This window comes from Rhamphochromis sp. 'chilingali', assembly GCF_963969265.1.
Source record: "Rhamphochromis sp. 'chilingali' genome assembly, chromosome: 19".
Taxonomy (NCBI): Eukaryota; Metazoa; Chordata; class Actinopteri; order Cichliformes; family Cichlidae; genus Rhamphochromis; species Rhamphochromis sp. 'chilingali'.
The window spans coordinates 30,936,981-30,951,309 of NC_137946.1; the positions used below are offsets into that span (position 1 = coordinate 30,936,981).

At 38.9% G+C, this 14,329-nt stretch overlaps 1 protein-coding gene across 1 annotated transcript in view; it reads right to left on the minus strand.

Moving 5' to 3' along the window:
* LOC308386636 (polypeptide N-acetylgalactosaminyltransferase 10-like) overlaps positions 1 to 14,329 on the minus strand; it is a 99,149-nt gene that overhangs the window by 71,756 nt on the left and 13,064 nt on the right. Inside the window, exon 2 of the mRNA XM_080866317.1 lies at positions 2,802 to 2,904. Within this exon, the coding sequence (XP_080722443.1) occupies positions 2,802 to 2,904 (103 nt within the window). The remainder of the gene's footprint in view (positions 1 to 2,801; positions 2,905 to 14,329) is intronic.

The following is a 14,329-nucleotide window of genomic DNA, read 5'->3' on the forward strand; positions in this document are numbered from 1 at the left end:
TCCATCTACTCCTCATCAAGTTTGAAAAAATAGTTTTAGCTAAAGTTGTTTGGAGAGCAAGGAGTTTGGATTGCTTCAATTCAATTTAAATTCATTTAAATTCAATTAAATGGTAGAAATGGGGATGACATTTGTTCTGTTGCACCTAATTAATGAGTGGCTAATTATTCGTACTGATGATGTTAGCACCTTGAGTGAAGTGAGTGAAGAAGCACGTAGCCGACATTTATTCAGCATAACTTGGGTCTGCAAAGAAAAATGCAACTCTAACTTGCTGAATCATTTCCAGACGTGGACACTCTCCTCATATTTCATTGTTTATAATTTAAAGAATTTCCAAAGTATGAGAAAAATGCATATTTTCGCCTTGTGTGTTCCCACGTAATAGTCTTCAATTTGAATATAATTAGTTCATGGCTGTTGTGTTAACAAGGTGCAACAAGCTGTCAATATCGGCTAATCAGTTAATTGTTTAGAGTATGACACATCAAGTGTTTGTACAGTAACTATATAATACATATATTCAGCACATAGTTCAGATGTTTGACATGAACACATACTTGTGTGCCTAATCGTATTCTGTAATCTTTATCAATGCACAAACATTGTGAAGCTTAAGCTCATATCAAAAGTGCATCAAATTACACTGTGCTGCTTGTTTCATTAGCCACTTATCAATGCTCTCCACAAAAATATACACACAGGCGCACAGACGCTCTATAGTCAGAGAAGAGCAACAAATTAAACTGAACTGCCTTGTTCCATTAGGCAGAAATGATCTGTCTATATTCCTGAAGGTAACAACTGTGGAAAATAACTCCTCACTTTAATGGCTCATTTCAGCGATAAACCCTCTTCTACCTAGTTCTGTACTTTTCCCGGTTATTAGAAAGATCTTTGAAATTGGGATTTCTAGCCTTCCTCAGGCAAATACAAACCACACAGAGACAAATTATTTTTTAATATTTTTTGGGGGGTTGTTTTGTGTGGTCTTTCTGGCATCAGATTTATCGTTTTCATTACTTTCATTATGTTAGCAAATACAGTCACTCAGCTGATCATGGGTCTGCGCTAAGGAGAAGAAGCAAAAAGAAGAAATAGATGGAAGAAAATTGGAAGTGTATTATTCTCTGTTTTAATATTGGTCTTTATTTATTGAGAATTTACATATGAGCTGAAAAAAAAAAGAGCGTGAATGAGTGACTTGAATGCAATAATGTCAAGCATTGATTGCAAACACTCTGAAGGGTTTCCATTGTATAAGAAGCTTTAATGTGCCCTCCTAAATTGTGCACATATAAGAAGAGGACATTCATGGGGTTCACTAATGTTGCTTGCAGAACAAGGCACATGAAAGGTTTGAAAATCATCTGTTGGATCTCTTCTTAGGGTACAGTATATCCAAGGACTTTAAGATCTTTTGGTCATGTTCAAGAGTTATGGGAAGGTGGAGCATGAGATGTAGTGTCAGCAATGACACAGGCGCTGTAGTGGTCATTAAGATTATAGGAGAGTTGAGCTGAAAAGCAAAGCTTTTGTTTTGTAAATCTACATTTAAACTATATGTAGTAATGAGCTATGGTTAGTGGCCAAAACAATGATATCCAGGATCTCAAATTTCCTCTCTAAGACATCTGGGCTAAGCCTTAGAAATAGTGTGAAGAGTTCAGACACCAAGAGAGAGTAAAGTTGGTTCAGCCTGAACCAACTGAGATCTAATCTAATCACGGTGCCTCCTGAGCACCTTCCTGTGAAGGTTTTCTGGGGATACCTAGCTGAGAGAAAATCTAAGGTAGACCCAGAACTCACCGAGGGGATTATTTATCTCATCTAGCCTGAGAGCATCTCAAGCATTCTCCAGGAGGGACTGAAAAGCCCTGATGGGAAGAAGGATATCTGCAAACCTTTCTTAGCCTGCAATTTCATACCCGACTTTGCATAAACCGAAGAAAAAAAAGAAACAGATATAATTAATCTTTTCTTGATCAATATGAAGCACCACATGTCTGTAGGCCAACCAGCTCGAATAAATCACACACACTTGATAATAGGGATGCTGTGCTTTTCTGAGGGACGAACTTAACTGATCTAGCTCCCACATTTTCTTTTCATGCCCATATTATACATCAGATTGCACCTTTATGTCATTCTTTCCTTAAAAATATGAAAGTGCAAGGATTTTCTATTCATTAAAGCTTCAGAATGTATAGACATTTTCCTCAGTGTTAGAACCGTATCAACAATGGCATGTATGAGTTTTAAGCTTGTAGACTAGATGTTTGAAGGTTAACCAGATGCATCTGAGATGTTAGGATGTTTACATTTGTCTTTATTATCAATGCTGTTTTCTCCAAGCTGTTGAAGAGCATCACTGTCTATTGAGAAAATTAATGACTCATTAAATCTTTAAACAAGGGTACCTGAAAAAGCTGAACTCACTTTGCATATTTCTAATTTCTCTATATGCTTTAATGTGGTAGTTCAAACAAGGCTCAAACAACTAATTTTCTTCCATAATAACTACAATGTAATTCTATAAAAAGATTTCAAAAGGGATGATAATCTATGTTTCCCACTCGAGGTCTTGTTGTACAAGATTAACTGTGTTTAATAATGAACTCAGAACAGCACTTAGAGCATTGATTCGCACTGGTTCTGAGAATGAGTGAGAAATCCACTTCGAGGGAATTAAGAGAAAAGCAGCACAACTTTAGAGTTTTAGTGTATGTGTGTGTGGCCTTCTGCTAAAACAGAGCAGATGTTCTGAAAAACAGCAGCATCAGCAAAAAGTTTGTACCTACCCATGCGTGCAGCATCTCTCCTTATTGCCTCGTAGTCGTGCCAGTCGATCCGCCGCACACCGTCAAGTCCCACCTGAGTGACCTTACGCAGCTGGTTCAACCACTGCAGTGGTACAAAAAAAAACATAAAAGCCTTTAAGACTTGCGTCACAACTTTTCAGCTAAACTTACCATGTGGATGTCAAGTTTTTATCACTTACAAATGGCTCCAATGATGGATCTTTCCTCAAAATCATTACACAAGTATTCCAAATGAACGTCATTCAAGAAAGCTTGCTGAAGCATTTTATTGTTGTCATTATGTTGATATGTTTCCATAGAAAACCGAGTGCTTTCTTAAATATAGACGCAGTGCAACTGATATTAGAGGAAGAGTGCAAAGGATGTTCACTTTATTGGATGTTAAACAGTAATATTGGTATCAAAAACTGCTTAAATACAATATATGGTTAATTCACGCTTTTTATATCTCGCCAGCCTTCCTGTTGTCTTTCCTTCTTAAAGGAAAGACAACTGCTGACAGTTGGGGCTTTATAAAAAGAGGAGGGGGAGGGGGATGTGCTTTTTATTTGTATAACACAGAAAATGACATTCAGTTTTCCTGTCATCACACACGCACACTCTTATCACCATAAGCCATTATTTTCTACACAGAATTAAAATGCAAAAAACAGCCATTTACAAAATTCTTCCCGCGTTAGAAATGACTTCTCAGTGTCTCGAGATATTACAGGATCACAGCACAATGGTTAATCAATTAGCTCCGTGGGAGGATGCAATTAGTGAATTGTTGTTAATACAAATGATAAGTCTGACTGCATGGAGTATTATTAACCAGGCTGTTAGCTGATACCACAGCAGAGTCAGACAAACAACGATGATGAATGTACAGCTGTTCGTTTATTTCCTCTTTGCTCTTCTGCTCAGTGTTAACACAGTCAGCCAATCAGCCAATATCCTCTGTATTTCAGTAAGTATACTTTAATAATTTATCCCAAAAATGTAATATAGTATGCAATTTTACAACACCATTTTTAAACAAAGTATATAATCACAGTGGATGGACCAATTTAGACAAAAGCCCAGATGATTACAAAGGTCATGACTAAATATGACTCTCTGACCCCAAATACATGTTTGATCATCCTTAATGCCAGACTCAGATTGTTAGGGAAAAAAAATTAGTTACCAAAATCATTATGATTCATGCTCTTGGCGCTGGGAACCTGATTAGGAGTTGAACTTGGCCGGCTGTGAGACAGGGAAAAATCGGGTCATCTACTAATTGAAAGGCCAGTGGTTTGAGTCCTGGCTTCTACAGCCAACGTATCAAAGTGTCCTTGGGCAAGGTACTGAAAGCCAAAGACTGCCCTTAATGCAATATTGTATGAATTGAGTGTATGAATTTCCATCTAAATATGGCTTGTAGTGTCATGCACATTGAGTGGTCGATTAGACTAGAAAAGCACTACATAAAAGCTTATTTATCATTTATTGTCACTGAAGTTCTCCAACTTGTGGTGATGACAGGTGGAAAAACCTCAGGGAAGGTTTTCAAGTTAACTGTTTTCAACTGTTCTCTTTCCTCGGGCATCAATTAGGGCTGTTTTCTCAAAGCCGGTCGCATGAGTCATTCACCCACAAGGTGTCCGTTGGCGGCTGAGCTGGACGCATAAGGTTATGGCATTAGTGAGAGGCATCTGTCTCTTCCAAAACGTCATTTTATCAAAGTTTACACACTAACGACGAGAGACTAATCTCAACTTTTTCTCAAGAAGTTAAAGGAATTATGAGTGGGAGTGAAAATACTGTTAACATATGACATTCTGTGAAATACACAAGAAGGGGTCTCATACATTAGACCAACGAGACTAAATATCGACCACAAGATTACCAATTCCTTTATTTGTGTACAGACTTGACAGCTGAACTCTTCAGTTCTAAAATTAAATGACTGTAAAGCTTCAATTTAATGCAACAGCTCAGTCATTTCATGTGCTTTTACAATGATAATAAACTATGGTTTTTAGTGACACTGTTAGAGAGGTATTCATTTTTTTATAATACCTGTTTCCTTAGTCTTTTTTATTGAGGGTGTGGTTTGTAGCAATGTTATATCAGACTGCACATTATGAGATGTGACCAACCCATCTGCAATGCCTAATTAAGCATTCAGTGAATGTACAGCTGAGATTTAAGTGTGAATGCAAATAGAACTGCAAATTGCAGGCAAAGTGAAACGTGCTGCTAAAGCCAGAATTCGGCCAACCAACAATAATACAGAAAAAGCTAAACACAAGCTAAAGAGAAACCTGCCAAACCAAAGAAAACTACTGGAGCTACTGTTAAACACTGCCTTGTCCTTCAAGCATTATTTGAGACAGTAAATATTTGAAGCATGATAGTTCCCAGTAAACTGTATTCTCTCTTAAATTTAATACTTGTGATTAGGGCTGCACGATTAATCGTTAGAAAATCGCGATCTCGATTCATACTTATGTGCGATCTCATTTCCAAATGACAACGATTTAAAAAAAAAAAAAAGAAAAAGAAAAAGAAAAAAAACGACGACTGTACCGCATTTTGATCCGGGACGTAATCTGCATGAAAACAAGCGCTCACTCTTCCTGCTCAACAAATGAAAAGGGCGGAGCCTTATACCACGTGATACAGAAGCTGTGCTGTGTGATGCTAAAATTAGCAGGGGAAAAACAACGGAGAGCACGTCAGGGAAGACGAGAAAGTGACAGGAGAAAATCCGTCCCGGTCAACCACCCAAACATCAATAACGGGAACCTTATACAGCGCTTCCCTATACCCGTCGAACTCCCGCAGGCACAAAGAAATTACGGAGGCTATCACTAATCACCTGACCAAAGATATGGCTCCCATCAACACTGTGCAAAACGAGGGATTTAGGAAAATGATCAACATCCTAGACAAACGCTACACAGTGCCGTCCCACGACTATTTTTCTATTGTTGCACTACCTGCTCTATACACGCAGTGTCGAGCAACAGTGGAGACGGAATTTCAAGCAGTACAACATTTTGCGGCAACAACAAAACGTGAGACATTTATTGTTTTTATGTTCAGTTTCAACTGTTACGAAGTTGATGTGCAGTTAATAAGCGCTATAAATATTTATACTGGAAAAGAAAATCGTGAGAGAATCGTGATCTCAATTCTAAGCCAAAAAAAAATCGTGATTCTCATTTTATGCAAAATCGTGCAGCCCTACTCGTGATGAAAATATAGGTCCAAATCATGCTAATGAAGATGGTCTTAGCCATAGTTGAATCTGGCAATGTCTGGTGGAATCACTGTTGAAAAACCCGCAACCTGATTGTTTTTGCAATGAGGTTGTTGAATTAAAGACACCATCGCCTCCTTCCAGCTGAAGTTAATGATGGAGCACATCACTAAATTAATTTATTTAGCATCGATTTGGAGCTGCCAGCTAAAACCTCGCATTAACTTTTCTAATTGTCTCAAACTCCATCCTCATTCCTCTTTTTTGGTTCATATTTTCTCCCAGTGTGTCGTGCCAGGACCTGACAGGCAGTTAGAGTCCATCTGTGTGTTTCCCACTGAAAGGAAGCGACACTGCGCTGCCCCATTTCCTTTTGATTAAAATTTCAGCACACGTCGGCGTGATATTCCACTGGGGCTTTCTGCTCTAACAAGACCTTGAAAAACAAGACAAGGAGAATGAGAAACTTTTGTAATCTGAGTCTCTGCGAGAATCTTAGTGTGACTTTGCCTAGGTGTTATGCTGTTTTTCTCAGCCTCAGCCCAGGCACACCACATAAACACATGCAAAATAAGAGACAAGATGTGGGTGAGAAGCTGATTGAGATAAACAAAAAGACAGAAAGGAATTTAAAAAAGAAAAAAAAATCTATTTCTTCTTGCTCCATTTCTTCCCATATCTACCGCTTTCTCACACCTGCACGTGCACTCCAGAAGCAGATGCAGAGGACCACGCAAAGAACAAACAACCGAGGGAATTTAAATCCCAGAAAAGCTGTCGTAATCACTCAACACAATAATGCAGGAAATGGAACTGGACACCACATTAACCCAGCTTTCTAGTGGAATATCCATTGCCTTCCCACAATAAAGGTGCACACATTTCAATTTATTTCATTTCAATTGAATATGGTTCAGTTGGAAATCACCATCATTCTGTATATGATGATGATGATGATGATGATGATGATGCGCCCACCCAGCTGCAAATACCAGACTGCAATGAGTACAGAATATTCTTGCATGAGCTGCTGGAGACAAGCCAGAAAATGAAAATAATGTACCTTTAGAAGTCAACTGCATTAAAATAAATTTCCCCTGATAGTTTGTAGGGATTTTTTTTCCTCTGGCCTGTGGTAATACACATGTAACCTGCTAATGACAAGGTCGCAATCATATTTTGCAACTGTCTATTATTAAGTTTTGATCTCTAATTGGTTTTACTGTTGATTTCATCATGTTTTGATGTTTGTTAATTATGGTTTCCTGTTTAGCATTCATTTTCATCCTAGTATATTAAGCTTCAATTCTCGTTATACCGGTTCACTTCTAATTCTTGTTTTACATTAGTGAGTTTTTATTCTTGTTTTAATTTTTTAGTGTTAGAGTTTTGAATTATGTTTCATTGACTTTAACATCTTGTCTTGAGTTTATTTCTGTCAGTGTCTGTGACGTCTTCTTTTTCTGTGTTGTGCTTTTTTCTTTTTCATTTTTGCAGCTTTACTTTAAATACCATTTCTGTCATTTATCATGTCAGTTTTACTTCCTGTCTGTCCTTCTTTTCTTGATTGTTTTCACCTGTGTAATTACTTCCACCTGCATCTCATTTCTCGCCTGTTAGCCATCCTTAATCGGTTCTCATAGTGTTTGCAGTCTTCCCTTTGTCACAATCCGTTAATATATCCTCATTTTAACTTTCTGTATTAATCTAAATAAAGTCCTCTGTTTCTGCATCTTGCTTTTGGGCAACATGCATCGTGACAGCTTAGTCGACTCTTTCTTCCTACCGTCTGCTGTATATCTGACAACCAAAGGGACCATGCGGGTACTGAACATTACAGGTCAGAGAAAAGGGGAGCCCTTACTGTTTAGATTCTCTCTTGCCATCATGACAGAATCTAAATAGTACCGGACAGTCCAAAGCCACCTAATAAATCTGAATTTTCTGAGTTGGTGTTCCGAGAAAGTCAGTCAAGGGTCCCAATTTGCTTGAGCCAGAGGGTACCGCTTTGCTTTCATGGATCCTTCTATCTTTGTCGGTAAGACTCGACTGCTGCTATCCCATTGAGTCTAGGGCATCCAATGTTATCTAAGCCTGAGTGCCAACTTTAACATCATTGGCCTATCTGCTTTGTCACCAGCCGGCTGTTCAGAAGGTCTCTGCCACTTCCAGTGACGTATGCCAGCAGCATATATTCTGAGAAATTGCCCCCAGGTCGACCCTCTGAACTGCCCTTCATATAGGTCGATCCCCTGCTCTTCCTGTCCCCCTGGTTGACACCTTGAACTGCTTGTTTGCACTGTCCTGTGGCTGAGTCACCTCTCTGAACCTGCCTCTTCAACTCTCCTCCTTCCTGTTTTAGTTTTGATTACTGTTGGAGATGGAATTTTGTTATTTTTACATTCTAAGTTCTGTTGTTTAGGGTTTTTTTGTTAAGTTCACTCATGTTCTTGTATTTATTAGCTTAGTCTCTTTAGAGTCTTCTTGTTTCTTGTTGTTATGTGTCCATCTCTGTGTTAGATGTGTCCCTGTTGAATTACTTGCAGATTTATTTTGTAGCTCTCCATCCCCAGCGTTGTGCATTTAGTTTACTTATGTTCTACTTTTTCTTCATCCTTAATTAGTGTCACATGTATCTAGTTTTACCAGCATTTCCCTGATATCTGTGATTAGCCGTCAATATGTGTTTAAACCCTGATTTTGTCTGCTGGTTTTTGGATTTTATTGCCTTGGTTTTTGAACTCTTATTAAGGCTGATTTCAGAAAAATCTGTCTTTTTTTCATGCTACCAGCAAGATTCACATTTGGATGGTCTGTGCCAAACAATTACCGCTGAAGGTTTTACAACAAATGCAACACGCTACAATTAAATAGGTTGTATCATTCTACAATAGCAAAGTACGCACATTAATCTTTACAATTAAAAGTCAATTAAAAACAATTAAGTCACAATTTATAACTATATATAATAATTCTGATAGAATACGGTTACAATGCTTGATGTATCATCAATATTTTTATTGCCAACTACAAAATTAAATCCTTCTTCACCAAAACCAACCAGTTTCTGAGCTTTATTCATCCCAAGGCTCCTAAATTACATTTTTTTAATCCTTATATTTATGACAACACAACGTCCAGTCACAACACACTGAAATCAGACATGTAGCTGTTTTCTAAAGATTCAAGTAAACCCAACCAGAACTCTCTTGTGTCTCACAGCGCCTCACCTGCTGCTAAGTAACTAAACACAACCCACAGGGATTTCTGACCTTTGCTTGCCCACGCCAACAGTTGAAAAAGATTCAGTTCAGTTGTATTTTTTAGCATCAAACGCATCAACTGCAGCCGTCTCATACAAGCTGCTATAAGTAGCTCTGTTCAAAAAGAAAAACAGTAAACACAGCTGTCTTTATTCTTCTCCGAGTTTTCGCTGCCTCCCTGCTGTGTGTGCTGCTGCTACTGTTTCTGATGGCTATCATCACAGAGATGAGGTTCACACTGGCACAAATACTTTTCTGCACTTTCTAACACATAATTATTCAAGGTGCAGTATAAAGTAGCAATCGACCACTGGATTAACCATAGCACTAACACGTAGCCAAGTAAAAAAAAACTGTTCTTTTTAGGCCAAAATTCACATTTTTGTTAAGAGAGGGGAAGAAAGTAAGCTATTTCACATACTGCACTGCTCTCTTCATCGTGTATCTCTTACATACAGCACTTCAAACAGTGCTGTATGCTTCCCAAACACAGTTAAGTCATTACCACACATGCAATGCAGCCTTGCACTTATTTAGACATTACCCAGTGGGGGTGCATGTCAGAACAGTTTAACTCAGTCAAACCAGAAAGGAAACTGGCTTTGACCTGCCAGCTCCTTAGCACAAAGTCCATTTGATTTATGCAGCAGAACAACTTTAGACAATGTTCCAACCTTTTCTCATCACTGGTTACTTTATTTTTAAAAAAAACCTCTCCTAGTCCTGCACTGGTTTGTTGTCATTTTGCAGTTTCTGCCCGAGTCCAGAAGGACCTGAGCTTTATATTTCTCTGAGAACGTTCTAACTGCCTGTGTTAACTCCCGTGTCTTCCTCTATTTCTAATGTGAGATCCTGTGGCTGAAACATGGATTATGGTGACCCTCTAATGTACTCCTAATGTGTGGAAAAACAAGTCAGTGACCTCTCCCTCACCGCACTCTCACTCACCAACTGGACTTTCCTTGTAGAATCTCCCTGTTTGGACTTCTTGTACTAATAGCTCTCTCCTCTCTTCCAGAGTCAGACCAGCTACCCAGAGTGACCTCAGAATCTCTCTATTAAACTGATAATCCAGTCTATTTGAGTCTCGTGTCTGAGGTCACCATTACAAATGGGCTGAAGTGTCCTATGACATAAATGTGGTGACTGAGTGGAAAATAAGAGACTGTAAAAGAATGACCAAATGACCAACATGACAGCTAACAGAAGCAAACTTCCACTCGAGGACGTTGAAACTGTCATTGTATGCATACATTTTAGATGTTTTTAAATCAGGATTTATTTAAACTAACCACCACGCGTACAACACAAGACTCCAGTCAAGCTGTTCTTACTTTCTTGACAGCTTTCTGGTGAGAGAGCCAATATTACATTATAATGTAAACAACAACAGGGTTCTTTGTATTTGCCCTTTAAAAAAAGAAAATCAAATTTGGTACAATGTTTTGATTTAATGTCCACTTCTGCCAAGAAACAGTGCCGACATTAATTTTACCCTCTTCTCTGCAGTCATACGACATAACAGCCCAGAATATGTACTGATATAGAAACTGGCATACTGAAAGTAATACAAACAATACCCGTGAGGTTTATTCAGATAAGACCTACCACGGTGCTCTTGAGGAAGACAGCATTCAGAGCAACAACCGTTACAGCTGATAAAAATAATAATAAAATGAACCTTGACATTCAAATCTCTTGTGCCAGACCTTTTGATTCGCAAAGTTTTCCACTGTGTTTTAATAGAAAGTTTAGAAAGTACATGCGACCTCACTTCAGACCATCAGTGGCATTTTGTTCTGTCACGTGTTTCTCTGCAGAAATGTTTCGGCCCTGTGCCACACAACTTCACCAGAAGAATATAAAACATGCTTAGGTGAGTCTTTGCAGAACATGTGACATCTTGACAGTGACAGTCCAGATGCTTAGAATTAGTCTCGCATGTTCTCCCTGTGTCTGCGTGGGTTCTCTGCCTTCCTGACACAGTCCAAAGACATACGTAGGGGCTGCGTTTATTAGTGATTCTAAACTCACCATAGGTTTGAACACAAACACAGGTTTGCTGTCTGTGTCTAAAAAATAAAATAAAAAATACAGTATCACCACCACTATCTTAAAACCACTGTTATTTCTAATGGCTTTTTAAGAGCTTGGCAGTTAGACCTTGCTAAGAATTGGCAATATCTCCCTGAACTCCAGATAAATAATTTCCAACAGATTATATCGGACAGGTTTTCAGAACAAACAACACATTTTGAAATTGTAGCTGCAGCTGGCAAATTTTATTACAGATTTAAGTTCATTTCAGTTCCCTAACAGGGCTCTACACTAACTTTCTGACACAGCTGCAGGCGCACCAGCACAAAAGTTAGACGCACCCAAATCTTTCAACCGCATCGCTTAACATCGCAGTTTTACATGTGCACTTCTTTGGGGGCGGAAAATTGCTGTCCGTACAGACAATGATTAACTAACAATCTTGTGCTTGTGCTTAAAGTGCTTTGGCAATATTGTAGACAATGTTAAACGTAATCATCATCTCAGCCTCCTCTGACGACCTGTTTGCTGCTGCCTGCCACTGAAAGGCAGTGGAGAGAGGGGACACTTGGGCGGTGCATTTATCACGACATATAATATGTTTTCTGGATACACTGTCCTTTTTAAGCGTTCAAAGACTGATGGCTCCGTGTCAGAGCACTGGCTATGAATTTCGGACGGATCAGGCCTTAATGAAAAACTTATCAATGGTTCTTTTCATCTTTTCTCATTACCCATAGCTACATCCACTTATGTCGGGCCTAGGCTACTCACTAGGGCTGGGTGTCATCACTGATTTCTATAATCCATTCGATTCTGATTCACAAGGTCCCGATTTGATTCAATTTTGCCTCAGACAGTCAGAAACATTATAATTCTGATCATTTAACAGTACTGACACTTGTGAGACTTCATCAGAATTGTGAGCATCACAGCAGATGCTTTGTGTCAAAGTAACTGAGAATAAAACACAGAAAAACATGAAGGAGATTTTCCTGGCCTGGCTTTTTATATAACAGATAACCTTCAAAATATTCTGCAATTTTGCATAATTTTAAAAAGTTTTCTTCAGTATTGAACAGCAGAAATTAGGCTTTGTCCGAGGTCATTTAAGAAAAAAATAAAAAAATAAAAATTAAAAAAAAAGGACAGCGGCTGACCGCGCTGTAAACAGCGGTAGACTGGTGGGTTATAAGCGAATGAATAATGCAGAAAACAGAGGTTTGAGATGCGTAGTTTGCTGCTTCTTTTGCTGGTGGTTCAGTGAATTTTGGTTGGAGAGAGACAAACCCTGCAGCGCAGAATCTAACGCAAAAAAGACGTACACACAGCGCGGACCTGGTGCATCAGAATCAGTGAGCTGTCAGCTTTCAGCCCCGACACCGTGTCCGTCTACGTGCCGTTGAGTGAGAAAGCTGATTCCGATGCATCAGGTCCACGCTCTGTGTTTACATCTTTGTGTGGAATCCATTTATCTGCTCTCATTTGCTGTTTGGTGGTCGTTGAAATTGTTTTATGAGCTTTAACCTGAGATTCTGGCAAAATACATTTATATTTAAAAGTCGATTCAGGATTTAATGAATCGATATCGCTTTATTCAAGCTACTCACCCCCATGTCATACTGTGTATGGTTGCGTGTGTGTGACAAATAAAATTTGAATTTGAATTTGAATTCTCTATCCGCCTGCACTTTCAAATGTACAGACGCACTACATGAATATCTGGACCATGACCAATCAGAGAGGTCCCGCCCCTGATTATCTCTGATTGGTTTACACCACAATAGGGGCATAATGTGTGGCTGTTGTTGACCACACGGAGACTTTGAGAGTTGCAGAGACTTTTTTTTCGTTACTCAAACAGTTGGTGGCACTGGTGCGACCTAAGATATTTTTTTTGTCGCACCATTGAAAAAATGCCTAATGTAATTGAAAACTACTTCTCTGGCTGTTGACTGTGTCTCTCGTGTTTCCAAGTTTGCTTTAAATAGAAATCTGTGCTGAAAATAAATGGATCTAAAGTTGAATGTCCAGGGCAGAAGTTCACCATCATCACTGCTGCTGGCCAGTGTTGTAGGATGATAACTAATCAATGTGTTAGTCAGACAGACACACTACATCACTACAGAGATCTGTGTAAGAACATAAAGAACATGTCTACTGAAACCGAATCAGCAGGAAAAGGGGTAAGAGTTTTGGTATTGGAAGCTGTGAGCTTGGTTAAATATTGGAATGTCGGCCTGAGCGGGAATAAATAAATAAAAGTGTTGAAACGCAAACTAATCCATATAATCTGATGATGATTTTTCTTTTTTTGATTTAAGTTATATATTTGTCAACAATGATCAGCACACAGAACATGAAGACTTAAGCCACATATACAGTGACTGTACCAGAAGTTAACAAATGATAGGCATTCAGTCTAGAGAAACATAGTCTGGTTTGCTGGAGGTAAGTTTTCTAAAGCCCATGTATAGGAATTTATTTTATTTATGTATTAATCACATTATTTTATTGTATGATGCCTTGGTGCTACTGGATTTAAACATATTTCACACTCATACTGCAAGACAAATGGTGGGGGTGTAGTAAGGAAGTTGGGGGAAGCAGACCACTCCCCAGGAAGAGTCTTTTGTCTCTTTGAGGACTCTGGGAGGTAGCAAGGGAGTGTGAACCTTAAGGTGTGAAACAGCTGTGTACTGCCTTTTGTTCCTGGAGAAGGTATTTAACTGAGAACCATGTTAGGCTCAGGAAGACTCTGCTGACCGTCTGCCCCGCGGTCATGCAGGCTCTCCACCAAGCTTGGTTTTTCTCTTCTTTGTGTTTTGATTAATGAGTCTTAGCTACTGCTCACCGCTCGTCTGCAGGCTTTATTTAATGGAAAACGTCCACAACACCCAACAGCCACTTATTTTACTTTATTTACTCTTAAAAATTCACAGTCTGGTTCCCACAGTGGATGTATTTGTCCTGAA